This window comes from Berghia stephanieae, chromosome 4 (genome assembly GCF_034508935.2).
Source record: "Berghia stephanieae isolate SIO BIC M18660-M18661 chromosome 4, UCSD_Bste_1.3, whole genome shotgun sequence".
Classification (NCBI taxonomy): domain Eukaryota; kingdom Metazoa; phylum Mollusca; class Gastropoda; order Nudibranchia; family Aeolidiidae; genus Berghia; species Berghia stephanieae.
This window is the reverse complement of record NC_088363.1, coordinates 26,841,009-26,867,547: the sequence shown is the minus strand read 5'-3', so window position 1 is coordinate 26,867,547 and position 26,539 is coordinate 26,841,009. Positions and strand designations below refer to the sequence as shown.

The 26,539-nt window shown below is 36.5% G+C and overlaps 1 protein-coding gene across 12 annotated transcripts in view; it reads right to left on the bottom strand.

Moving 5' to 3' along the window:
* LOC144970340 (transforming growth factor-beta-induced protein ig-h3-like) overlaps window positions 1-26,539 on the bottom strand; it is a 99,859-nt gene that overhangs the window by 29,607 nt on the left and 43,713 nt on the right. For all 12 annotated transcript variants that reach the window (XM_078909866.1, XM_078909867.1, XM_078909870.1 and 9 more), the window contains 6 exons: window positions 18,225-18,428; window positions 17,180-17,278; window positions 14,657-14,721; window positions 8,862-9,030; window positions 7,822-7,969; window positions 1,997-2,074 (listed from right to left, as the gene is read on the bottom strand). In XM_078909866.1, the coding sequence (XP_078765992.1) occupies window positions 1,997-2,074; window positions 7,822-7,969; window positions 8,862-9,030; window positions 14,657-14,721; window positions 17,180-17,278; window positions 18,225-18,376 (711 nt within the window). In that variant the 5' untranslated portion in view covers window positions 18,377-18,428. The remainder of the gene's footprint in view (window positions 1-1,996; window positions 2,075-7,821; window positions 7,970-8,861; window positions 9,031-14,656; window positions 14,722-17,179; window positions 17,279-18,224; window positions 18,429-26,539) is intronic.

Sequence of the window (26,539 nt, the reverse complement as noted above, 5' to 3'; positions counted from 1 at the left end):
CATATTAAATGCACTGAGCAGCTAGTAACTTTACCTTCCAGCTCGCCATATTACAAGAATCAAGACAAACTCCAGTTCTCATACAACTGGTGCAGATGGTTCTATAACAACAACAACTTCTTCTACTCCTCCTCCTACTACTACTACTACTACTACTACTACTACTACTACTACTACTACTACTACTACTACTACTACTACTACTACTACTATCTCTACTACTACTACTACTACTACTACTACTACTACTACTACTACTACTACTACTACTACGACCACCACTAATATTACCACCACTAATATTACTACCACTGCTGCACCGCTACTACTTCAAACAGCACTTGATGTCGCCTCTTCTATGTCTAAAATGTAGAATAAGAAATTATATTGTATGTCGCGATGACCCCTAATCCGTAATCTAAATGGATGATTATTAACAGTGTTAAATCTATTCCACTGAATCACCTGTCTCGTTCTATTTTTACACTTCCTGGCCTAACTGACCTAAGCACTTTGACTGACGTGTGACCCGATTAAATAAACATTGTGCTGATTTCTACAAGCACGTTTTGATTTGCTCGAAAAGCTATTCGTTGCCTACTAAACTTTTATTAATTATCAAAATCACTAGTAGGAATTCGTGGCAGTTCAGTCAAGTCAATATCGTATTTCAATAACTGAAAAGCAACGTGTCCTCCTCATCCTTCTCGTCATTCTCCTTCTACTTCTATATTACTCTTCCTCTACTTCTTCCTCCTCTCTACCTCATTATCCTCTACCTACTTCTCCCTCGCCTCCTACCCTTTATCATTCTCCTCTCCGACTTATGTTTTTCTGCATCATCATCATCATCATCATCATCATCATCATCATCATCATCATCATCATCATCATCATTGATGATGATGATGATCATCATCATCAAGTGCCAGGCCTGTTTCAGACATCGGCGATCATGTCCCTCCAACCATATCTGTCCTCAGATCTTCTCAATAGCTCGATTCCTGTTCCTCCTCCACCAATCCATCCGTTCAGATTGTCAATGTAATCTATCCTCTGTCTCTCTTTTCTTTTTCTGCATGTTATAATATAAATCTTTAACTTTTGCGTTTGAAAACTTGAAAAGTTTCCAATGCAGCTGGTTATCGAATTGAATGAGTTGACATTATAGGTAAGATTCTTACACTCTTGCCTTTTGCCTTTGCTTGGAATTCCGGACGTATTCCCAACCGCTGCACAAGGTTGCGAGTGTGCGTTAGAATAAAGTTTGAATTCCAAAATGCAAGATTGTAAGTAATCATTTATTCTAACTCCTCAATCAATTCCGATTTCGTCATCCTCGAATGAAAGACATGTTCAAAAACATTTAAACGATACTTCTTTGTAAAGAATCAAATTTTAAAGTGAAATTTAACGATTTATAATCTGACGTCACAAATTATTATTGGAAACATAATATCAGTATGCATTGCTGTTTAGGGAGAGGAGTAGAATAATGAGGATTAATACTGTCAAAATCTATTTTTAGTAATACTGGATGCATGCAGAAGAAAAATATTTCTCTCGCGTTTTTTTTACAAAGAATGATATGGACACCTCGTAAAATAAATGCAAATATACTATTGGTAAAATTGGGATTTCCTCAACACGAAAAGGGTTTAACCGACTTGTACATATATGCAGGTATGACATCCGAACTTTTATTATGGGATTATTTAACATTGTTGTAATGGACAATATTTTGCGTCATTTTTTGAGATTTCCATTACAACAATGGGCCCATAATCAATTGGGTTATCAGACCTACAAATAAGTGCATATCGGGTTTAACATAATATAATTGGTATATAAATTAATTTTTATTAAATTACATTTACTACATTGTTGCTAACTAACTATTAATTATAATGTTTCGATTACAATTTGTACGTACATGATATTGTCATATGATATCCATTTAATTCTCCTAAAACACAGGTACATTATTTATACATACCTTATCAATAGTATGAAGCACACCGTTTGTTGCTAATTGATCACGTCGAATTATTCTCGCACAATTGACTGTAGAAACCTGGCAAGAAGAATAAATAAAATGTATCATTTTCTTTGGACTATTGTAGCTAAATTATGGTTTGGGCAACCGATCGTCCACGTATGTCATCCAGGTCCGCCATGTAGTAATTAGGTAGCTGGGGCTCGATAAGATCTGACTGAAAGTACTTTGTAATTGACCAGGAAATTTGAGGTTCAGATAGTAGAAGACAATTGTTTATGCAGTTTCAAGAGTACTTCAAAATAAGATTATGTCATTCCTCTTTAGCACACACGTTGTGATATTTGTAATAGTAGTAATAGATCAGTGTCTTATGTGCACTTTTCAAGTAATTGTAATTGTGATCGCATCCCGATATAAAAATAAAATAGGATATACTTCGTCTCCATAAGAGTGGACTACCACTTTGAAGGACTACGTCATCGTTTTTCGACCAAATTTCTCGAGATCTCAAACTGTTATTAGATTGGTGGGAAAGATGGCCGAATCTGAAACGCTGTGAATAATCCAGTGGCAAAAAAACAAAAAAACAAAACAAAACAGGAGATTGAAAAGAAAAAAAGACAAAAGAAAGAGAATAAAAACATAATACACAAACAAGAGACTACAGCTAAAAAAAGACAACGAAAAACAATTTAAAAATTAATAATTAAAAAGCCCCAAGAAAATCGAAAAGAAAACAACAACAAACAAACAAAAAATAACAAAGAAAAAAAAATAATAATAAACCCCAAACATTAGCATCTATCTAGATCTTTGGCTGAGGATTGGGTCTCAAAATTGAGGTTGATGAAAGAGCATGATGAGTGAATATTTTTTTACTTTATCATATATCTAAATTCTTTAACGAGTTCAATAAATCATCTATGTTAAACAAAAACAGGTTTTTACATAAGGTATATATTTGTTACTGTAAACCATCTTGTATTTGACGGTAACCAAACTCTGAGAATGAATTATTGCTGCCATCATCAAAATAATAATATTTGCATTTATGCAGAAAATAAATTAACAAGCACTGTGCTCAATGTTACATCTATCTCCTACTATTTCTTATGTTGCGAGAAGATAATGTCTTTTACCAGTTAATCATTGCCACCATAAAGCTAAAGACGGGAAGTGGGGAAACCCTCTCAGACGCATAATGTACGGTGCCCCTAGTGCGAGCCGAAACGAGTCCCAACAGCAACCCTCGTCATTAGCTTCCTTGATTCCGGACGGGGTTGCACATGCGAGATGAAAGTCGACTTGGAAAAATTCGGTTCCTCTTGGGGGCGGGGACGAAGACTCCTCGAAACTGGGAGAAAAGTTGCCAGCAAGAGGAGACACTGGCTGCAAACAGACTGAGATCAAGAACCTGCCTAACTGTCAGCGACGCTTCATCAGAGGTGACTTCCCACTTGTCCAACGTGTTCTCTCGCTGTGGCAAAGAACCCGAGATTGCAGAGCATCTTGTCGGACGTTGTGTTCAGCCGAGGCAACCGGGTGGAATCAGGACGGTACACCAATGCGGCAACAAATTTACCGCCTGGATAGACCATCGTTTTATTGTGGTGTGAGATGAGACCGTTGGAATCTGATGCTGCCACCATAATCAAGTACATTAACCTTTTTAAAGTGCCCCAGTCAAGATCAAAACGCCATGGGATTGTATGCTAATTATTGTCACCCATCTAGACACTGCTGTTTTACTTTGTCAAAATACAAGACACACTGACCTGAAACCTTAAGTCAACAAGACATGAATAAATTTTTCAAATTGCCATTTACTTCAATAACCGATTTTTTTAAAAGGTTCAAATGTGTTTATAATTGTTTCTAATCCTGCATAACTGGGGTAATTTTGTTTTCAAGAAGGAAGAAATATTATCACGAAAACGAATTACGGCACGGTTATATATCAGTTTCAGAAATAGTTTTATATTGTTTTTGTTTTGCTTTTTTGTTTTTTGCACTCTGCATCCCGCTCGTGTATGGAGTGTTTATGGCAGTGTTTATAGGATACCTGGTGTAAAGTTGAACATCCTGGTGTTATTATTAAATGATTTAGAGCGATGGGTGGGGGTTTGATATATTACCGAGAACTAGTGCTAGGGATAAAAGAGAGGAAAAGGAGGCATTTTGAGGTGTGAAAAGAAGAAGATGATGAAGAAGAAGAAGGAGAAGATGATGAAGAAGAAGAAGAAGAAGAAGAAGAAGAAGAAGAAGAAGAAGAAGAAGAAGAAGAAGAAGAAGAAGAAGAAGAAGAAGAAGAAGAAGAAGAAGAAGAAGAAGAAGAAGGAAGAAAGAAGAAGAAAGAAGAAGAAGAAGAAGAAGAAGAAGAAGAAGAAGAAGAAGAAGAAGAAGAAGAAGAAGAGAGGAGGAGAGAGGAGAGAAGGAAAGAAAGAGAAGAAGAAGAAGAAGAAGAAGAAGAAGAAGAAGAAGAAGAAGAAGAAGAAGAAGAAGAAGAAGAAGAAGAGAAGAAGAAGAAGAAGAAGAAGAAGAAGAAGAAGAAGAAGAAGAAGAAGAAGAAGAAGAAGAAGAAGAAGAAGAAGAAGAAGAAAGAAGAAGAAGAAGAAGAAGAAAGAAGAAGAAGAAGAAGAAGAAGAAGAAGAAGAAGAAGAAGAAGAAGAAGAAGAAGAGAAGAAGAAGAAGAAGAAGAAGAAGAAGAAGAAGAAGAAGAAGAAGAAGAAGAAGAAGAAGAAGAGGAGGAAGAAAGAAGAAGTAGAAGAGAAGAAGAAGAAGAAGAAGAAGAAGAAGAAGAAGAAGAAGAAGAAGAAGAAGAAGAAGAAGAAGAAGAAGAAGAGAAGAAAAGAGAAAGAAGAACAGAAGAACAGAAGAACAGAAGAAGAAGAAGAAGAACAAGAAGAACAAGAAGAAGAGGACGGGAAGGAGGAGTAGGAGAAGGACTAAGATAATAATATATCCGAAATAAAAAAAAACAAGAGCAAGGTCAACAATAAGAACTTGGAATCCGTCTGACTGTACTTCGAAACAAAACAGTACTTTGATGATTGGCACTGTTTTCGTTTGCGTTCCGCTTCTCTGCTGTGAGCTGCTGCTCATGACACCTGTTGACCATGACCCCCCCCCCCCTTTTTTTCCCCCCATGTACACACAACACTGCTTGGTTTGGATCCGGCGGTAAGTAATTTGCACCCAAAGGGTAGCAAGCAATTACTAATATCCGTTTAACACTATAAAAACCGAGATGAACTCGGCCTTATGGGTCTGAAGGACTACTTTTAAAAATATCGGCTCGAGGGCTTCCCCATGCCCAGTTAAAAGCTGACGGAGGCAAAAATTATATTCAAAGTCCATGATTGATATCTCAAAAACTGAATACCTAAAGAACTGCCGATTCTGCCTTGAATTTAGTAAATCACGTGTATTTTTGTAATCTGAAAGTCGGAATCAAATGTCTTTTTCGGGAGAGTCAAATCAAAAGAATACCGAACAATGCTGGGGCAGCATTAAACCTACCACTAACATTTTGAGATTTGTTTCTAGAAAGATTAAACACGCGTTTACGAGGACGATCTAGCATGCCCTTCTACATTTCTCTTATCGTTTTTTTGGAGGTCCGTCGAGGGAGAAGATCTGACTAGACCAAGACCACCCCTCGTGGTGGGGATATGGAGAGAGAACTCCAGCCTTTGACGGTTCTCCCCTAATTCTAAAGTAATTAGATTAAACAATAGTCGGCAGCCAACTGGATAAAGTCAAGGAATTTTCTAATAGAAACAAATCTTAATCACACGGATAAAGATCTGAAAAAGTGTGTATGAAACAGTACCAGTCAAAGAAAGAAAGAATATAAGAAAATAAACATCCCAAAAGATCAGTCGTTACGTTCGCCTATTTGTAAAAGTTGCATAGAAGCGATGGTTGGTACAGAGAATATGATATTAGACTGAGGGGTAATATTACTGATGGGTCACAATCTACAAATGTGGATCATCCTTCATCGATCAGGTGCAAGACATTTGATAATGGTTTGATTATTGAATAGTTCAGTTGGCATACCACCTGATTCACGAGCAAAGGGAGCCTTGCTAATCCCGGGTGCAGTCGAGATCGTTTTTAAATGTCCATCCGACAGTGATTGTGTAACTAGATTTAGTGGAAAATATATTGTGATAGACAAGCGTCCTATCCAAATGGTAACGAGCCATTAATATTGCCCGTTTAGCCTTAAAGAAACAGGGTAAACTCGGCTCCACTGGGTCTTATGTAGTGCCGCGCTGAGGACCGGTCCTTGGACCGGTCCCACGGTCTTTTAGCTGTGAACCGGGGATCGGTCCTATAGTAAAGACCGGCGGCGGTCCTCACTTCTTATCACCTTTCAACTAGTGCCGCGCTGAAGACCGGTCTGATCACCTTCGGTCTCGCGCCATAGCCTACTACTTCCCCAGCGATTCGTTGCCTTCGGTTGCCTATCTTCCACCAATCACCACCCATCCCACTTAATTAATCGCACCCACCCCCTTTGCCATACACTAAGCGACACAGACGACCATACAGGCAGACGACCACCAACCTCCACTCCGCAAACCGCCCTTTCGTGTGTGAGATGGGGGGAACAGGAGGCGCACGCCTTGGACGATTCCATTATACGGGGTAAATTTCAAAATTTACTACACCATAATGATCGCAATGACAATGATCTATGGTGAAGGCATGACCCCTCTTCTCTAATGGGTTATTGTTTGAAATGTATGTGACTACTAAAGATGTGTGTGTTTGTGTGTGTGTGTGTGTGTGTGTTGTGTCGAACCTAGCAAGTAGCAAATCCGATTTTTTGTTTTCTTTTGTCCATCTCTTGTCACCACTCCTTTCTATCGCAGTGTTGTCATTTAAAATAATACAATAATATTAAAATTTCGTTTGGTGTTTTTACTAATCAAATAATATGAGTTTCATTAGTTTCTTCCTTCCAAAAAACCCAGTTATAACGTCTGAATTTTAAAAAAAGTCCAATAGAATATTTGGGGACCCCGATAGCTCAGTTGATAGAGCACTCTCTTTATACGCAAAGGGCCAGAGATCGATCCCGGGTGCAGTCGAGTTTTTTCTGAATCCCTGTCTACTCAGCAATGAATGGGTAGCTGAGTTTGTTAGATCTGGCGAAAAGTCACCATCGACCCCTCTTATTACCTCATCCACCCCCTCTTATTATAACTTCACGTCTCTCTCTTACTCTTCAATGCTCGCTGCCCTCTAATGTGTGTGTGGGGGGGGGGGAGGGGGGGTAGGAGTTGCGTGTGTGTATCAACGCCACGAACGACTCGATCAACGCCTTGGGCGATGCCATTATCTCCGTTAATGGGGATAAATTTCAAATTTTATTAAATTATCGAAGTAACAATGAAGTACGGTGAGCAAATAAAGAAGGCATCACCCCTCTTCTCTAATTAGGTTACAATTTGAAATGAGTGTGACTACTCCGTTTGTTTTACTCCTGTAGACCACGGTTTTCATCGTGTAGCGGTCTTTAACAGTTCAAGAATGAACGATCCCACGGTCTCAAAGGTCAAACCGGTTCGAATTTCCAACAGTCTCTCAGGAATGTTCAATGTCGAAAAGGACCGGTCCTAGGACCGGTCCTTGCGGTCTTCATTTCCCAAGGACCGTAGGACCGTGGTCCTTAAGCTTGCCAAGGACCGCCCCGCACTAGTCTTATGTCTCTGAATGGCTACCTTTTTTATTCATCAGATACTGCAGTACATTTTTCACTTTTCATTGGTTCATAGATTGCCAAAGCTTTTACTACAAGTCATACTTACCCCATAAGCGTATTTGTTTAGTCGAATTATACCTCCATTGACTATAGAGACAAATTCCAGATTTCTCTGACGCTGTAAGGATATATTGAGTCGCCCTGGAGCTACGTGGTACATGAGGAGCGTGCTGTTTGTATCACTTATTTCCCGCCTGAAAAAAAATGACATTGGGATAAAGAATTTAAAATATTGTCTATTATGAAAAAAATGAGTTTGTTTTTGTATGGAAGCAATGAGCTCTCCATTTTAAAAAAATGTTCTTGCTCATAATGCAACTCTAGATACTATGGACTCTAACCCGGTCGTTTTAAATGATATAATTTCATTTTTTTTCTTTGGTTAAGAGATATTCTGACATTAGGTGTGCTTAGAGAAAATTCATTTTGAGACTAGTTTTGATTCAGTGAAGTGGTTTTATCCTGAAATAGAATAAGGGTTTTTTTATTATGGAGAAGGCGGGAAGAGGAACGTGAAGGAACGTGAAGCAACAAAGAAAGAGGGAGGAAGTAAACTGAAATGAAAGAGAGGAAGAAAAAGAAGAAGATGAAGAGGAAGAAGAAGATGCATTAGTAATAATAATAATAATAATAATAATAATAATAATAATAATAATAATAATAATAATAATAATAATAATAATAATAGTAGTTGTTGTTGTAATAGTATAAGTAGTAGTTGTAATAGTAGTGGTAGTAGTAGTAAACGTAGTAATAGTAGGAGTGTAGTAGTAGTAGCGGCAGCAGCAGCAGCAGCAGCAGTAGTAGTAGTAGTAGTAGTAGTAGTAGTAGTAGTAGTAGTAGTAGTAGTAGGGTGGTAGTAGTGGTCTTGAACCCTAAAAATCTTTCTTTCACTGGGCTATTTCGTATTTGTTTCGTTTTGCTTTTTTGTTGTTGTCTTTTTGTTTTGTTTTGGTTTTTTTTTTTACATCGGAAGGATTTTATTCAGATATAGAATACACAAGAAGGAGAAGAGCCAGGAGTTAAGTTGGGAGGAAACAGTAGTGGGAGGGAAGAGGGGAAAATGAAGAATATCAAAATTCTTACTTGATGTCTTCAGGAGCATTCCGAAATGCCTCGTCACTGGGTCCAAAAATGGTATAAGGACCATGACTCTTTAACTCGTTGCTAAGAGTGTCGTGTCCTTTGGCGTAGCTGTGGAACTGGTTGAGGTTCAACTCGTGGGCAGTGTCCAGTAGATTGCCCAAAGGTTTTTCTGATAATGAAGACGATAGATAAGAACGACAAACTGAAATAAGATAATGCCCGCTTTTTTAAAAAAATGGTTGAAATGCATTTCAAAATGTTGCATTTGCTCTATGTGATGGCAAAGGATCGAGCGTTCTTGTTAATGTATCCCTAGATCATTTAAACATTAGTCTTACAAAGACATACCGAGTTTTAGTCAAATATTTCATTGTCCAGACTTCCAATGTACTGAGCACTTTTTTGATTGAGTTCTTTCTATTAAAATTACAGCTTCTTTTATCCTCTTTTGCCAACCACAAATATGTCGCAACTCTGAAAAATAAAACGTTTTAATAATATTGGCCAGAAAACTCGTCCTTCAATTGTGGATCAATTCCGAAATCTCAGGTTTGAGAGTTTTGCTAAGATAATGGAGATTTATTCTGGTTAGATTTTTAAAAGAGCGGGGTTTTTCAGGGTACGACACAGATGATGATGACCATAATTTGAATGAAACGCATATTATTATATCTATAACGGAGTCAGTCGAGTATACATGTGAGCTCGCCATGACACTATAGATTATTACAGTGTATTAGTTATAAACGAAGATAGCCCCATTTTCAAAATACTTTGGCATGTGTTAGAAAGTGTTTTAACCCATTGGCTCAGAACGTTTGGTTCGTATTAATAAAAAAAATGACAAGTTGCATAAATATCGTGTCAATAAACATCTGATATGATTAAAGTGTTTGGATCGTTATAAACAGAATGGAAGACAGATTCGTTCTAGGATCCACTCGATCACTTTGATAATGAATCCGCACTCGTTCCATGCCTGAAGGTTAGAAGGGACAGAAATAAACACGACTGTCTTGTATATTGATAAAACGCATTTTAAAATTTTGACCAGAAAACTGTTAATTAATTTATCGATCAATCAAACTACTCCCAACTTGTCAAATATCTGTGAAACCGAGAGTTCCGATCTCCCCCCCCCCCCTCAACCACCCCCCACACTAGTTAGGAGTAATTTTGGGGGTCCCGATAGCTCAGTTAGTTGAACATTCTGATTCATATGTAAAGGGACCCCTTGTCAGTCTAGCGAAAAGTACTTTGAGATAGACTAGCGTCCTTTCTAAAGGTTAGCAAGAAATTATCCTTGTTCCTTCGACGCTATAGACACCGGATCTGAAGACACCTGGGTCTGAAGGATTATTTGAAGGAATCATTTTGATTGATCGATATCGTTTGAAGTAAAACTTTTCTGACAAAAATGCAAAAAGGTATTTTGTCATTATTAGGCCAATGCAAATAAATGATTGTGCATGCGTCTCCTTCAAAAGTAAAATATACAAAAGATAAAATATAATAACATTAGATTTTTATTGATGGGTAATTCAATGTTGGAGGATATAGTCATCACAGCTTGCGCTTCTTATTATTTTCCTTGCAGCCTCATTATAAACGGATTTTAATTCATGCTTCATATCAATGTTTATAGCTGAGGAAAAAATATATCACGTACGTGCCATAAAACACAGAGAAAGTTGGTATTTCTGTAAAGCAAGCCTGCTTCACAGGGAACGGCGCCCATTGCCCAACTGAGAAAAGAATTCCTACAAGACGAAGATCTTTGGCGCACTTCTACTATGTGTGCTGTCCCATGAAATCTAACCCTGATCCTTGTATCATCCATTAAAATATACTCTTTAGATTTCGGGAGAATATTCTGGTATTAATGCTTTTGGACTTTCATTGACTCCCTGTTTTTGATAGAATTGTTTAATAAAATTGCTCATTTAGTCTATATAAATGTATCCACGACAGATTACCAAATTATGTAAATAACATGGCGAAATCGTATGTTCCATCAAGAGATTTGAGATCATGTCCTAAAAATGTATGCAGAACTTTTCACATTGCTGCTTCAGACGTGTGGAATGCCTTGCTAGCTCACTTGATATTCGGAAGATGCTTTCAAAACACCTCAAAACAATGCTATTACAAAGTGCCTTTTAGAATTTACACTTCACCTAATCTTTATTTGAATATGATTTTTAATGTTTTGGATTCATTTAAACTATGGCTGAATATAATTTCAGCGCCTTAAGCTGCACCACTGGAGAGGGGCGATATAAAATAAATAAATTTTAATCGATTATTAATAATTTCTAGATCAGTTGACACTATTTTAAAACGGAATCTAGGACATGCGTCTGGATCAGAATATAATGTTTATCTAAATTTTCATTTTTATCGTTTAAGAATGATGATACTCGTAGTAGATGAAAATAGTTTTGTTAAATAAAAAAAAACAACAAAGAAATGTAGACATGCAGGGGAAACAATATGAGGAGTTCAAACACCTTGGGACATTGTTTACTGCTGATGAAAGCTCCGACAAAGCGATAGGAAAAGGTGTATGAAAATATATCAAATGCTTCGACAGCTTTTCCCATTTTAACAACACAAGCACATTCTTCTCATATTGATCATGTTCATATCAACAATTACATCAGAAATGCCAAACAGCGGCACGCACAGCAAGATATAATAAAAGCAAAATAACTGAAAAGAGGAGCTGGAGGGAAGCTGAGAGAAAAATATAGTGAGTGAATGTGACTCATATAAACGATGACAATATAAAACATTATACGAGTACGAGGCATATTTACTCACATTATTTTATTATCCATTTTATTGACTCATTTAGGTACTCCTAGTAGCTGAGAGAAGACGTTGTGGTCACAAAAAGGAGCAAAATAAACACGGAGATAATAGGGACCGGTTTTACCACTGCGGTATATAAAACACCAACAAATTCTACTGGCTTGGACATCTGACCAGAGTGAACTTCGAACCACTACTCTAAAGATCTTATACAACATCAGGTAATTGGACAAGCCAGTTTCGGACAGATTCAAAATTAAGAAGAAAAAAAACATATAAAAATAAATTTAAAAAAAATTACCCCAAAAACATCCTACCCCCATAGACAATGCGATAAAATTAAAGATATTTTCGAAGTGGTTAGGTGGCTCAGAGTTACGATGTCTCATCTTGTCACAAAAAGTCAAGCAATATTAAGCGTGATCAGAGGCCGGATGAGTGACAGGGATCGAGGAAAATTCTGGTCCCGAGGTTTTGTGCTTGGGTAAAGAACTTTATATACATAACCCAACTGGACTAAGGCGTGAATGAGTACAAAGATAAAAGGAGTGACGACTATTATAAGAAGGTTAGTATAAAAAGGACGGCTAACAAGCGACTGCTATTTTGTGAAATGGAAATATGGTTCCATATGGCATGCTGGGGGGTTTAAATAAACCATTGTTAAGCGCATTGAACATGGAAATGCACTATAAAATTGTTCATATTTATTTTTTATTTAATTATGGGACAGCAGGACATCACCATGCACCCGCGTTCCATACATTTTAACACCAGGTTTTTGGATCTCTTTCAAAACTAACAACTCTTTGGAGATGGAGAGTAACAGAATCAGCACTTTCAGCAATATCGGAACAAACCCCATCTTTCAAGAACTGCTATGCGGATTAAGCCGACCTTTTTTGAGTAACAGAATATTTGATTGCGGAGATAGTCTCAGAATAATCCAATATAAGATCCAAATGAAAAGCAGAGATGCATACCACTTTCCTTGAGGGTTCGGTAGGAATTTATATCATGTGGTTCAGTAAACTGATACTCTTTTTGGGATGGCAAAAGAATATTACGTAACCAAATTTGAATAACAAACGTGTTTGTTTCGATATCCAATGCCAAGATGTGGTTGAAACTGACACCACATTGCCTAGCGAAAAAAAATCATAAAAAACAACAGCAGAAACAGCAGAAACGAACATCTCAGCAGCAATCTATGAATACGAGTAATTATAGAAATCACTTTCCATAAGTGGAATGACACATACAGTTTATTCCACGCCTCTCCTTAAATAGTAAAGTGTAATGATATCATGTTTACAATAATAATTTGTGACATCGGATCATCAATCGTAAATTACACTAAAATTCAGATTCTTTAAAAAGAAGTAGCATTGAATGTTTTCAGATATCTTTTATTCAAAGATGACAACAACAAAAAAAAGGAATCGTTGAGGGGTAATAAATGATTTCTTAAACTCTTGAGTTTTGGAATTCAACCTTTGTTCTCAACGCGCACTCGCAAGATTGTGCCGTGGTTGGGAACACGTCCGGAATTCCTAAAAGGCAAGAGTGTAATAATCGTATATTATTCCACCCCTTCCATTGGAAAACCCTACCATTTCTTAGTAAATACGTAATCGTTGAATAATGCTTTGAATGCGTTGAATAAGAAAATTATTCAATTATTCATTTTAAAGTCAAATTGTCATTCAAGCAGATGTTGAAAAATATAACTGGCGAATCGAGACATGTGAAGGAACACAACATTCCATTCTAAGTGGGAGTTAAAAGAATAAAAACAATCTCGCTCACACATGGCTTGAACACATTTACAAATAATAAATAGTTTACCTCCAATTTCATTGTGCCTTTATTGATTCACACCGCTAATACACATAACGAAAACAAGGAATATCAAAAATTGAAAGAAGAGCGCTCACAACAACAAATAGCCGGCATAATTTTATGTCTTGATAGTCAGATTAATTCAGGAAAAAAATGCCTAACAAATTACTGTAAAATTCGGAATGATCTAAGTAAATGCCAACATTTTAGAGGTACCATATTTTCTAGTAAATGCCCTTAGAAGTAGATAAAAACCTTGAATTTCTTATCCCATTTCATGATTAGTGTCTAGGCAGGATATTTTTCCCTTTAATTCGTTTTTTTTTATATAGCGGGATAACTCACTCGCAAGCACGTGAGTTATTTGCCGCGATAAAAATAACTCATTTAATAAATCCAAACCCGTGAAAGAATGCTATAATAACATATTGCCCATTGGCCGGAGTTTGTCCAGGTTTTTATTGCATTAAACCAAGAAAGATTAACTGAGGTCTTTTGGATAAGATCCAATATATTTTAAGATGACTAATAAAGCAGCACCTCGGTCACTGAATGATAGGCAAAACAGAGCTGTCAGGATATGTAACCGAATTTCCTGGATTCAAACTAAGTTCCAAATCATTTATTAAGTCGATCGCTCCACCACTTTGGCTAAAAGACAACACAAAATTGCTTTAGATGTAAAGAACGAGCTGATAATATATTTATTATGCTTTAAAGCCTTTATTTTTTATTTAGCTTTTTTACGGGGCGGGGGTAGAATGCGCTGAGTCATATGAAGCACACAATTTTTTTGTTTTTATATTTGGATGTTTTCATTCAAATCTTTCAATCGTACCGTATTATAAAGCAGCGGCATGTGCAAGGCAGAAAAGCGGTTTCACACTCATGAATAATTTGTGCCTAAAGCGAAAGATTTAACCTCATATCATTTGATCTTCGCGTGTTTACATTGCCATAAATTATTCGCAAGAATGGACAATCATGACAACCATCACGAGGACGGCAATGTGAACATGAGACGCGGCTATGTGGTCTTGGGATATGACACTCGACTTCGGTCCCGAAGGTCCAGGGTTCGAGTCCCATCTGAGCGGCCACAACAGACATTGGTTATCATTTGAATATAAAATGTATACCTTCAGTGCATCCTTGTTTTCCTCGTTTCTTTCTAAACCCAGGACAACATTCCCAACGTACATGTCTGTCAATGAAAGATACGAATTAAGAACATTATCAAATTTATTATAGGCGCCAATAATGACAAGTATGTCGTACTAGTATGGAAAAAAAAACTCGTATTTAAAATTTTGGCCATAAAAATCGTCCTTCAAATATCGACCGATTGAAATGACCATCATCTAGGCAAAAACCTCTCAAATCTTGGACCTCACAAGTACCAGGGTTGAGAGTTTTTTCCCAGGATTAGGGGCATTTGAATCGATCGATTTTGAAGACCGAGTTTTCTGGCCATAGTTTTAAATCGTGTTTTTCAGAGTAAAGGCAAAGGCCATACATACTATTCCAAAACACATATGTTCATTTTTAATCAAGTTTTACTTTTAAATGTCCGACCCATGTTACATTTAGCACAAGCTGTCCATGTTTCATGCTATCCCTATAACCAGACCGGCCTAAAACTACAAAAATTCGTAGAATTGCGAAATTTTTGGCTTTAATTTCAGAACTTAATGAGCATTTATAAGTCATTAAAACTTATTGAAAATAAAAGTTGATGCCAAAGTGCATAATTTTAAGGATTTTGAAGTGTTATTTAATTACTATGAGGGTGAATTGTTGATCTATAGATAGTATGCACTTGGCTAAGAAGTTCACAACATTGCCATCCGGAAGTATAACGTACCAACACACAAAACTGTGTGTAACCATGAAAGTTTATAGTCTGGTTAATACAGTATAGTGAGAAGTACTCATAAACGTGGATGGCAAAAAACAATAACAAAGACATGCGTGACGTCATCTTCGAACTATCTATAAAGTAAACTATAACAACTATTTTTATCTGCTATAAACTACGAATGTTTACATTTTCAAGTTAGCGGGTCTGCTTTAACCCTCTCCTTACCAACCATGGGGAAATCGTCACATTTGTTGCGATGTCGCCAAGTTTTTTTCTCATTCATATTTATTTTGATCACAAAATTAACGAAATCATTTTATTACTGTTACAAAACTCTACACTGCCTTTTATAGCTTGTTTTGCTGAATAAAATTATGCTTTGTGTTTTAGTGAGAAAATCTGTTTTTGTGTTGGATCGATGGGACTGTAAGGAGAGAGTTAAACCCTAAAATGACTGATCTTTAAATAAAAAAGTGATAAATTTGTAAAAATACAAAATATATTTGCGTCCAAGTAAATTTAGGAGAACCTTTTTATAACGCGGGAAAACCCACTTGTCCGATTATATGCAAATACGTTGTACAATAGACGTTGGGCGTATGCTGTGTCGTCGAATGTATAAGTCTTCAATAAATGCCAGCCATTGAGTCAAGCGAGTTTGAAACTCATGTCGTGTCACAGTGTCATTCCAAACAACAATCAGTCAAAACTTTGTGATAAATGTTCACAAATGTCGATGGGTTAGGAAGAACAAATAAGTTAAGTGAGTACTATGGGTACTTTAACACATAACATTTGTACCCATAACTCATGCCACTGTATTTCACCTTAAACTTGTTTACATTGTTTTTGAGATAATTTAATCAGAGCGAGTCATATCTCTTGCATTCTGTAATCAACAACAAGCTTAATTCATTCGGTGAGTCGCATGTCTGGGTAGTCGTCAGGGGGTGGGGGAGGGGGGGGGGGGCGTGCATGAAGCAGAGGGAAAAGTTCTTCATGTTGACCTGCATATGGTTTCTTTGTCTTCTCTCCATTCCTTGATGGTATCAATCCACATCTTCTGTGGCTGTCCAATTCAGCCTTGTGCCACAACATTGCCCTGTAGTATTACTTTGCTCAGCGAACCATATCGTGGAAAAACGTAAAACCGCGTGAGCTTCATTGTAAAAGTAGATAAAGAGCAGTCTCTTAACCATCGGTGAATGCTTCCACCTCTTCAATGGTATCTTCATTTATATCTAGCACTCAGTATGAAAGAATCGCCAGATTCGTCTGTAGCATTTCCAAATCACCTAACACTTGTATGAGTTTTTCTACTGGCCACCGACTGCTCCAACCAGCCTCAGGAATTAGCTCCACGGGAGCCTGGAGGAACTCCAGAGGACAGCAGAATATCTGGTGGAGAGTAGACTTATCATCTGAGCGAAGAAGAAGAAGAAGAAGAAGAAGAAGAAGAAGAAGAAGAAGAAGAAGAAGAAGAAGAAGAAGAAGAAGAAGAAGAGGAAGAAGAAAAAGAAGAAGAAATAGAAGGAGAGTGAGTCTTTCTATCTAAGCCTCATAACCAAAAATCATGATTGACTGGATGAGGGATTTACATAACCTATTATTTTCCCCCATGTTCCTGCAAGCGATTTATATTTGGTCATTCCGCACTACCTTCGTTTAAGACTATCTATTTAGTCTTAGCCAGAATGATCATAAAACCATAAATTGACAAATAAATGGCTCATGTTAGCGCGTTTTATTTGCCATTGCTTCCTAGTACAGCCATTAAAAAATGAAGTTCGATTTTACTTACGTCGGTCTCTCACAAATAACATTTAAATGTTTTGCAACGCAACTTGTAAAAAATTTCTGGCGTGTTCCAATAACCTCGAGCACTCGACACATGTTTGGTCTGGAGAGAGAATAGATTGTAAAATCAATAGTAAGCAAGAAATTGATATGTTGCCACTTAAAGAGCTTAAAAACGGAGTGTTCATTGATAGCAAGGTTATTGACTCTTGTTAAGCTGGTGTATATTATTGAGACTTGATATTGTATTTGTTTGATCGAAGTCTGTTTGGATATACTTAAACATATGGTAAAATTAGCGAAAAGATCATATGTAATTGTGATAAAATATAGGATTTTGACTCCATAGTATCCTAATCGCTTACAATAAGTTGTATTATAATGAAGATGATGATGATAATGATGCTGATGATGATGACGACGATAATGATGACGATGATGATGGTGATATTGATGATGATACTGATAATGATGATGATGATGATGATGAGGAGGAGGAGGAGGAGGAGGAGGAGGAGGAGGAGGAGGAGGATGACCTTTTAAATAATAAGATAAATACGCACATCGATATAGACATTTACACGATTTCAGCATGTTGAAAAAGCTTTATAGTGCTTCACGCATTCCCCTAGCAGGCTATGTATGGACCAAATTTCTATTCCATACAGTGATGTCATCTGGTAGATGCCCATTTTTATGTTAGCACTTTTACGATATCCGCCAATGCTGTTGACAAGGTCTTCACTTTCACCTTAATTGATCGGGGCAATGTTTGCAAAAATCCTTACCCAAATATACAACGCCCGGACCTGAGTTTTGCAACCACTGTCATCCATCCTCTTACTTAGCACAGTTAACACAGCTTGACTTCATAACAAAACGAGATATCGTACCTATATCCCGGCCACCGGTGCCACAAAACTGAACTTAAAGGAGAGGAAACACAATATGATCCTGTATTTACTTATCTTTTTTTTATTTTGCTTTTAGAATATAACATGGAACTATTTTTACAAAGAGTTGCAAATCAACGTTTACCTATTACATACCCTGGCGCAGTTGATGACATATGTCCACGGCGACCGTAATACGATCGTCTTTGTGCGTTTGTGTGTTGCATGAGAGAAAGGAACAACACACAGACGTTATACCACACACCTCCAGATGCGAGGATGTCCCAAAGGTATGACGGGGCTTTCATCGTTAATTTGAGGTAGTCATTAATTCGTTGTTGTCAACACAGAATCATTTATCTGAAGTCGAAGGAAAAGAAAATTTAACTACGAGCATATTGTTTATAAACAGCTTGAATATAAATGATAGCTTAAATATATAGAGTATACAACACAAATCACTTCATTTTATGATTTATTAATTGTTCCAACATGCTTTATGGAAATAAAATCACACTTCATACAGTCCATATATATATATATATATATATATATATATATATATATATATATATATATATAAATATGTGTGCGTGTGTGTGTGTGTGTGTGTGTGTGTGTGTGTGTGTGTGTGTACACGGGTGTCCCCAAAAAAATGCATACATATCAAAATAATTTTTAATATGGAATTTAATAAAATGCAATTATTATTTTAAAATGTGATTAAATACAGGGGAAAAAACAATAAAATGATATTTATAAATATTTAAAAATATAAAACAATTAAACTTTATGAAATCTCACGGTTACAATTATTCTTCATGTGTACACATTCTTGGGACACCCTGTATACTTTGCCCAGAGAAGAATACATTGAGAGTAATCAAAGAACGAAACTAAAGCGAGGATAACCGATAAATGTTTATTTATTTGTAAAGCACTTTAATTACTTTATCAAAATCTACCCAGGTGTGAATGAGTATTACACCATATACATATCATTAATGGGCTGTCATGCACCCTTTTCGTAATAATTACACTCCTTCATAATTATGAAATTGTTTCAGGGAAGATTACTAGGGAAGACAAATAAGCATTGTAAAATGCGTTGAGAATGATGAAGGCCGCTATATAAATAAGTTTATTTATTCTATTTCTGGCATAGTTCCATGAAATTTGCCAATTTCGTAATCTGATCTGATGGAATTACCACCACTTCATTTCATGCCGATACCCAAGAATGATATCACTTCCAAATTCGTTTCAATAAAGTGTGATTAAATACAAGAGGTTTCTGAATAAAAGAATAATAATTTACTCTTTTAACTCACTCAATCCTAGTAATTTTTGCTACTTTTCAAAATTGGAGAAAAAAAAACGTATTAAAGTGAGCATGCACATAGATGGTTTAATTCAACTGCCATTAACATGTAAAAACAAAAAACATTAGCTTTGATACTACTACGCCTATAATTTGTCTCAAAAGAATGTAATAAATAGGCATGGGGTAAAAGTGACCCGGGGTATATTACGGATATAGTCGATGTTAGGTTTGAGTGAGTTAAGCATGTTTTTATCCATTGAAAAAGTTGAACATGAATAAATATATTGTATTCCTTTTTGATGAAGATATGCATTAAAACGGATACACATTTGATTGGACAATGTAAACCTGGCAGGATGTATAACGAGAAAGAAAGAGGTAATGATGAATAGAGGGCATGGTGGTAAATTGCATGCATATGTTTGTATTTGTGAATGTGTAAGACTGAATGAGGGAGGGAGAGATTGAGGGACAGAGAGAGAGAGAGAGAGAGAGAGAGAGGGGGAGAGAGAGAGAGAGAGAAAGAGAGAGAGAGAGAGAGAGAGGGGGGAGAGATAAAGGGAGACAAATAGGGGTAGAGAGAGAGTGAGGGAGAGAGAGAGAGAGAGAGAGAGAGAGAGAGAGAGAGAGAGAGAGCAAGAGAGTTACAAGTAACTAAAGGGATTTCCCCTCCCCCTTTCTCTTCCTCTCTCTCTCTCTTTCTCTCTCTTTTCCTCTCTCTCTCTCTCTCTCTCTTTCTAACTCTCTCTCTTCCCCCTCTCTAACTCTGTCACCCTCTCTCTCTCTCTCTCTCTATCTCTCTCACTCTCTCTCTCTATCTTTGTGATTTACTCACACATCCCTCCTAATCTTTCAGTCTCTCTCTCGTTCTTTCTACGTAACTATCAAGAATTTCAGTCTACTGACATAGATTTGACTCTATATTTTGACATTGTTTGACTTTGAAAGTGCTTCAAAGTCAAAATTATGTAATTAAAATGCCGAAGTCTACAAAGTTTCTTTTGAAAAAGAATAACGTGGCTCGGCCCTGACAACAGCTGTTATCGTTCGTTTACTCTTGACAAACGATACAAATTTCAAATTTTAGGTCTGTGGAATTTTATAAACCTCTCAATCCTTATAGAAAGTGGATTCAATAGTCTGATGTCACGTTCGCCAGCAACGAGCAGCTTGGTTCTAAACAAAGAAAATCGGTACTTTTTATTCTTCATGCTGGCTAGCACTCTTTCACATGTCATGTGATCAGGTGTGATCAGAATGTATAAAAGTCAAAACATGATCAGATTTATAATGTTTTTCTCCTCTTATACTCGTCGGAGAAGTATTTCATAAGGGCACCCTCCATTATTCCAAAAGTTTAGAACCAGTTACTAAGTTACTATGCGTCATTACGAGGGAAGTGATGTCACGATTGTTGAAGGCAATTAAGAAAACAATATTCGACATTTCTCGAAAATAATATTTTGAGCGATAACACTAAATCATTGCAAACAGTTTGTTAAAAGTAGTCAGTAAGTGCTCCTTTTCACAAGTCAAGAATCAAAGTATTGTGAGATCCTGACGAAAGAAAAATAAAATAAAATAAAACAAGATATTTTGTCTTCATGACACGATATTATGAAATATGAAGAACGAAGGTAAATGCTTATACAGGCTTTGATTTCCGCATTTATTTCCATTAAATCGGTGTGGCTTATTATAAGAAGACTTCGCCTTTGATATAACTTAATCTATTTAGTCTGACTAAATCAGGTGTTTTATTTACCAGTTAACTGCAGTACTCTGGAAAAACATGTATCTAATAATTTAGCCTGAAAACCCGTCCTTCAAATATGCATCGATTTAAACGACTCGCATCTTGGCAAAAAACTCTCAAACCTGGGACCGTACACACAAATAAACAAACACACACAACACTCATTCTCTCACTCTCTCTCTCTCTCTCTCTCTCTCTCTCTCTCTCTCTCTCTCTCTCTCTCTTCCCACTTCTTGTTAGAACACTCAAATTCACAAACATAGAAAGCGAGTTTTTGAGAAATAAATAAAGAAAAAGAAAAAAAGAGAGAGAGACAGAAAGAAACAAAGAAAGAAAGACAGACAGAGAGATAGAGAGAGAGAGAGAGAGACAGATAGAGAGAGAGAGAGAGAGAGTAAAGGAAATCGGAGGATAAACCAAAAAATAGACAGACTGACAAAAAAAAAAGAACACGAAATAGAGATGGGAGGTTGAAGGGGGAAGGGTAAAGAAATAGATGATGAGTGTGTGTGTGCGTGTGTGTGTGTGTGTATGTGTGTGTGTGTGTGTGAGAGAGAGAGAGAGAGGCCTCAATAACCTATACTTACAAAATCACTAGACTCAATAATAGCCTGATTCATTGGTAATGTTTTGTTTTTTGTTTTTAAAAATGTATCTACACCATTTTGTGCGCATTGTCGTACGCTTTCGAAGGAAAAGAGATAATCTATCAAATTGTGATATCAACAGTTATCCTTCTTTTTGTCCAAGAGATGTAATTTGGGGTTTATGATCTCGTTTGAGAAAAAAACAAAACTTAACCACTCTGAAGCAGGGCTTGAAACGGAACCTTCTGGTCACCGTGCAAAGCCTGAACCATTTGGCCACCTCGACTCCAGTGTTGAATAACAATAATGATGATGATCCAAAATATTATCATTACTAAACGCAAAGTCACTCGCCCGTACATTTATAAAACAAACAAACACACTGACACACACACACACATATACACACACAAACAAACACACACACATACACACACAGACCGCACTTACATTATGTGGCGCACACAATAAATATCTTTTAAACAAGCGTGTCTGTTGTCGTCAGCAATGTATTTAGATTAACATGATACCTTTGGCATCTGACACAAATGTGACGGAAATAGCAGCATATGCTTTTAACAATATGCTCGTACAACAAGTGTTTGCACAATTTCCCATAGCTAGATAAAATATGATATCAAACAGTTGGGACTGATTTTCATATCATCTCTATTTTATACATTCCCGTATATAGTTCTTAAAATAAGTCAAAAATAACAACAGTCAATTTGAATGGAAGCCTCAAACACGTATTTTGTTGACAAAGGGGAAACCAGAAACGTCCATTAATTTTGTTTTCGCTAATTAATTTGAAGCTTCCATTAAATTTGAATATTGTTATTGATTAATTCGAGCTTCGAGCAGCATTATTTGTATTAAAGTAAGTCATAAAACTCAAATTCCAGAAGTGATCGAATGTAAAACACCATCGGACCAGTGGCAAACCAGTTGTCTAAACTCACGATCTTTGCTTCAGAAGAATGCATTTTCTTTCATCACTACGAGTCATTTAAAATTGAGAAAATGTTTGTGATTGAACCTACGATTGAAAATGTACACGAGCATGATCTCGACGTCAAATTGCTTTGTTTGAGTCGCCTGTTTTGTATCTATATCGAACATGCTTCGTAATAATTTATAAAAAACGGCTTCTCTGATTACATTATAGTCATTACATTCGAAACACTTAAAGAGAGTGCCCAGCTTCGAATATCCAACTCTGATTAAATTAAATGCTTATATGAAAGAGCAAACTTAAAATCATGATGATGTCCGAAAAAAAATGTATCGCCTCATAGGTCACATGTCTCCTCCTACATGTTTTTTGTTGCTGTTAGCCAGGGACCTCTCCAAGCACTTTTAGTGGATATTGCGCTATATAAAAAGCTCAAGTTTTTTATATAACATTTTAGAAGATAAATTAGCACCCATTTATGCATGTTGTTAAAAATAAAATGATAATAACTAAGCCCTTCCGCGCGGATTATTAGATGCGGTCGCCTATGAATTCCATGAAGGAATATAGATAAAGAGCTTTAAAAGTGTGTATCAATCAATGCCATACAAAGCAAGGCAGAAAATTACAAGAATTAAACAATCCCAAAAATTCATCATGAAAGAATATAGACCAAACAAGCCTCTGCTTTCAACAGGAATCACCCTTGTTGTCTAAAGTGAGCAATTAGGGGTCAAAAATTTTGCCCACGGGAAAAAACCGTTCCGAGTCACAGTGCAATGCCTTAACCACAACACTTTGAACAATCAGGTACTCATTTTACACCTCAGTACGTTGAGAGAATGTGATAAAGATTCTTTTCCAACGTTGGTATTTTGCCCGCACTTAAATGGCACGAAACATTATCCTTAGGCCAACAGAAAGTGTCATCACAATGACTATGGAACCTTCCAGAATGTTTTATATCATATTATCAGATTGAAAACAAAAACACAACAAAAAGAATACAATCTCTTCTAAACGGCTATGTGGTCTAGTGGTATGACACTCACTTTAGGGTCGGAAGGTCCTGGGTTCGAGCCTCGCGCTCGGCGCATTATTGAGTCCTTGGAAAAGGCTCTTTACTCACATTCTCTCACCGTACTCAGGTGTAAAATACCTGACCGTTAACAGCGTTGTCTTTGTCCGAAAAATTGTAATATCGCCTAACAGGCGTCATTTCCCGTCCTCCATGTTAAATGTTGCCGTTGACCAGGGACCCCTTGTAAAGCGCTTTGAGCACATTTAGTGGATATTGCGCTATATAAATCTCAATTTATTATTATTTATAAACACATTATAGATTTGAATTCGAAGATATTATACGATGTAGTGCCAGATAAAACAGAAAGAATAATATAGGAAGAAAATCAACCTTTTTAGAATGGGGCTTGAACCTTTTGCTATTTACAACTTGATGACCTTTTTGCATCTTTAATATAACTGTTCGGTTAACAGAGATAATTAAGTGCTATTTATTCACTTGGCAGAAAGTAACCCCCCCCCCCCCCCCCCTCACCACCTCGACAAAAAAAATCAAATTACTATGCAATTTAGGTTGAAAGTTTGAAACAGGTGTTATTTTGCTAAAATAAAATGAAATGTATATATTTTTTTCTATATACAAAGTAGGGGAAAAAGAGTGGGGGGGGGGGGGGGTACCGGAACTTGTTTTTATACAATGAGGGAGGTCTATAACTATTTTAGAAAAATACTATTAATGTGTTATGTTGTCAATGCATCACAGGTTCGAATAGCTGGATAAACACAAGACCATCGTTTCTCAGTCAGAATCCTTACCATTAAAAAGGAGTACCGAAGAATGCGGTAAGACATCTACGTTCCAATCATCGTTTTATATATTTAGAGATATTCAATTAAAGTATTTTTTGCTATCATTGCAGTGTTGCACTGTGGCTGACACCTATTCCCCTTTTACTTGGAATAGACCCTATAGGACAAATAATATTTTCTTGGTGATGGATAAAGGGAACGCAACCTTGCGCCGTAGATTTAATCAACATAAATATATGGGGCGTTAGTTCACAACTACATATTTATTATTCTAAATCCGTATTATATATTACTAAACATGTTGCAGACATAAGTCTCACTTAAAGCCATCAATCGATTTATTTGTTTGCTTTTATAAGCAATGTGTAGCTATAACTCTACCCCAAATAGCAACATTTTAGTAATCAAGATTATATCAAATAATGCGAAAGTATTGCAGTCTAAACATATTTTCTTTACTAATAATTCACCCGCCACTTGTAAAAATAGATTTTCCCGAAAGTCTATGGGTCAACAAAATAAGGGATAAAAGTGTTTATGGGCAAGTGCAAACTGAGCCTCCTGGCGTGGTGAAAATCAAGGATATTGTATTTTCTGGCCCCAGGTATCTTTCATCAGGAATGCAGAGACCACACAATTTGGAACAAATAAGAGGCTAATGCAGACAGGTAATGTCGGTGAATCCTCTGTATAAATATCATCATTATATAGAACCATAAAACTCAACCAATTTATTGATTGTTCTCTTTTGTCTCAAATATCTAGGTGGAAATGAGTGAATGAAACGATGTCAGACAAAGTACAAAGACAAATACAAGAACCTCTGTGGTGTACTGGTATTACGTCCAACTAGTAATCAGTAGCTCTGAGTTCGATCCCCAGTCGAGACAAGTTGATTCATTTATTTTTTTTTGAGGGGGGGTGTTCTTTTTTTGTATTTTCCCTTCTTTTTTTTTCTGGCACTGTTTCTCACACGCATGTTTTTAGAATTTTATTTTAAATTGATTCAATTGATTTGTCACTGTTTTTATAATGGACTGTATTGTCCGTGGTTCCTGCTGTCGAAATGTGACAAGAGCTCTCTCTCTCTCTCTCTCTCTCTCTCTCTCTCTCTCTCTCTCTAACACACACACACACACACACACACACACACATACACATATATATATATATATATATATACATCTACCTAATCAATCTCAATCTCTTAATCTATCTATCTGTTCATCTATCTATATTTTCTCTCTCTCTCTCTCTCTCTCTCTCTTTCTCTCTCTCTCTCTCTCTCTCCATATATATATATATGTATGTATCTTTCTCTCTCACGCTCTTGGAGTTCCTGCAATCTTTTTTCAAAAGCAGCATTCAAAAGACAAAATATATTGCGTTCAGTTTTGTATTATAGACCTGTCCAATGAAATGCTTTATGCACTATTTAAGCTTTTCGTACTAGATGAAATTTCATAACTATTATGAGTTCAAAATTATGCCATCTGTTCTTTTATTCCTCTTATTACGAATTTACTTGAAATCTAGTATTGAGACATTGATTCTTGGTTTAAACAGGCATTAAAAAGCCATTGTCGCAAATAATCTATTGAGTTTATTAGAGTTGACATAATCGCAAGATATTTCTTGCTTATGTCTGCGTAGACAAGGTTAAAAAGCACAGTCATTGAAACGGCGGCGTATGTGTTAACCCCTAGAGTTATTGTGTACAGAAATTTGTTGTGACCGAGCTCGACTGCCACCGATATACTCTATCATAATGTGGGATTAATTAACGTATGTTAATGGGTTGATTGGAATCAAACACTTGGAAGAGAATAATGATTACGTCTGCTTTTGAAGTGGTAAATTTAGTTTGTGACCCCTGTATCAACACGATAAAGCAGACAGATATGATGCAATTTTAAGTTTTAATCATCAAAATTAATAGCTGTTTGTTGCTGGGTTGTTGTGTTTTTTTTTATTTCAGAGACTACAAATATTCTCTTCATGGAAAACAATTTATCA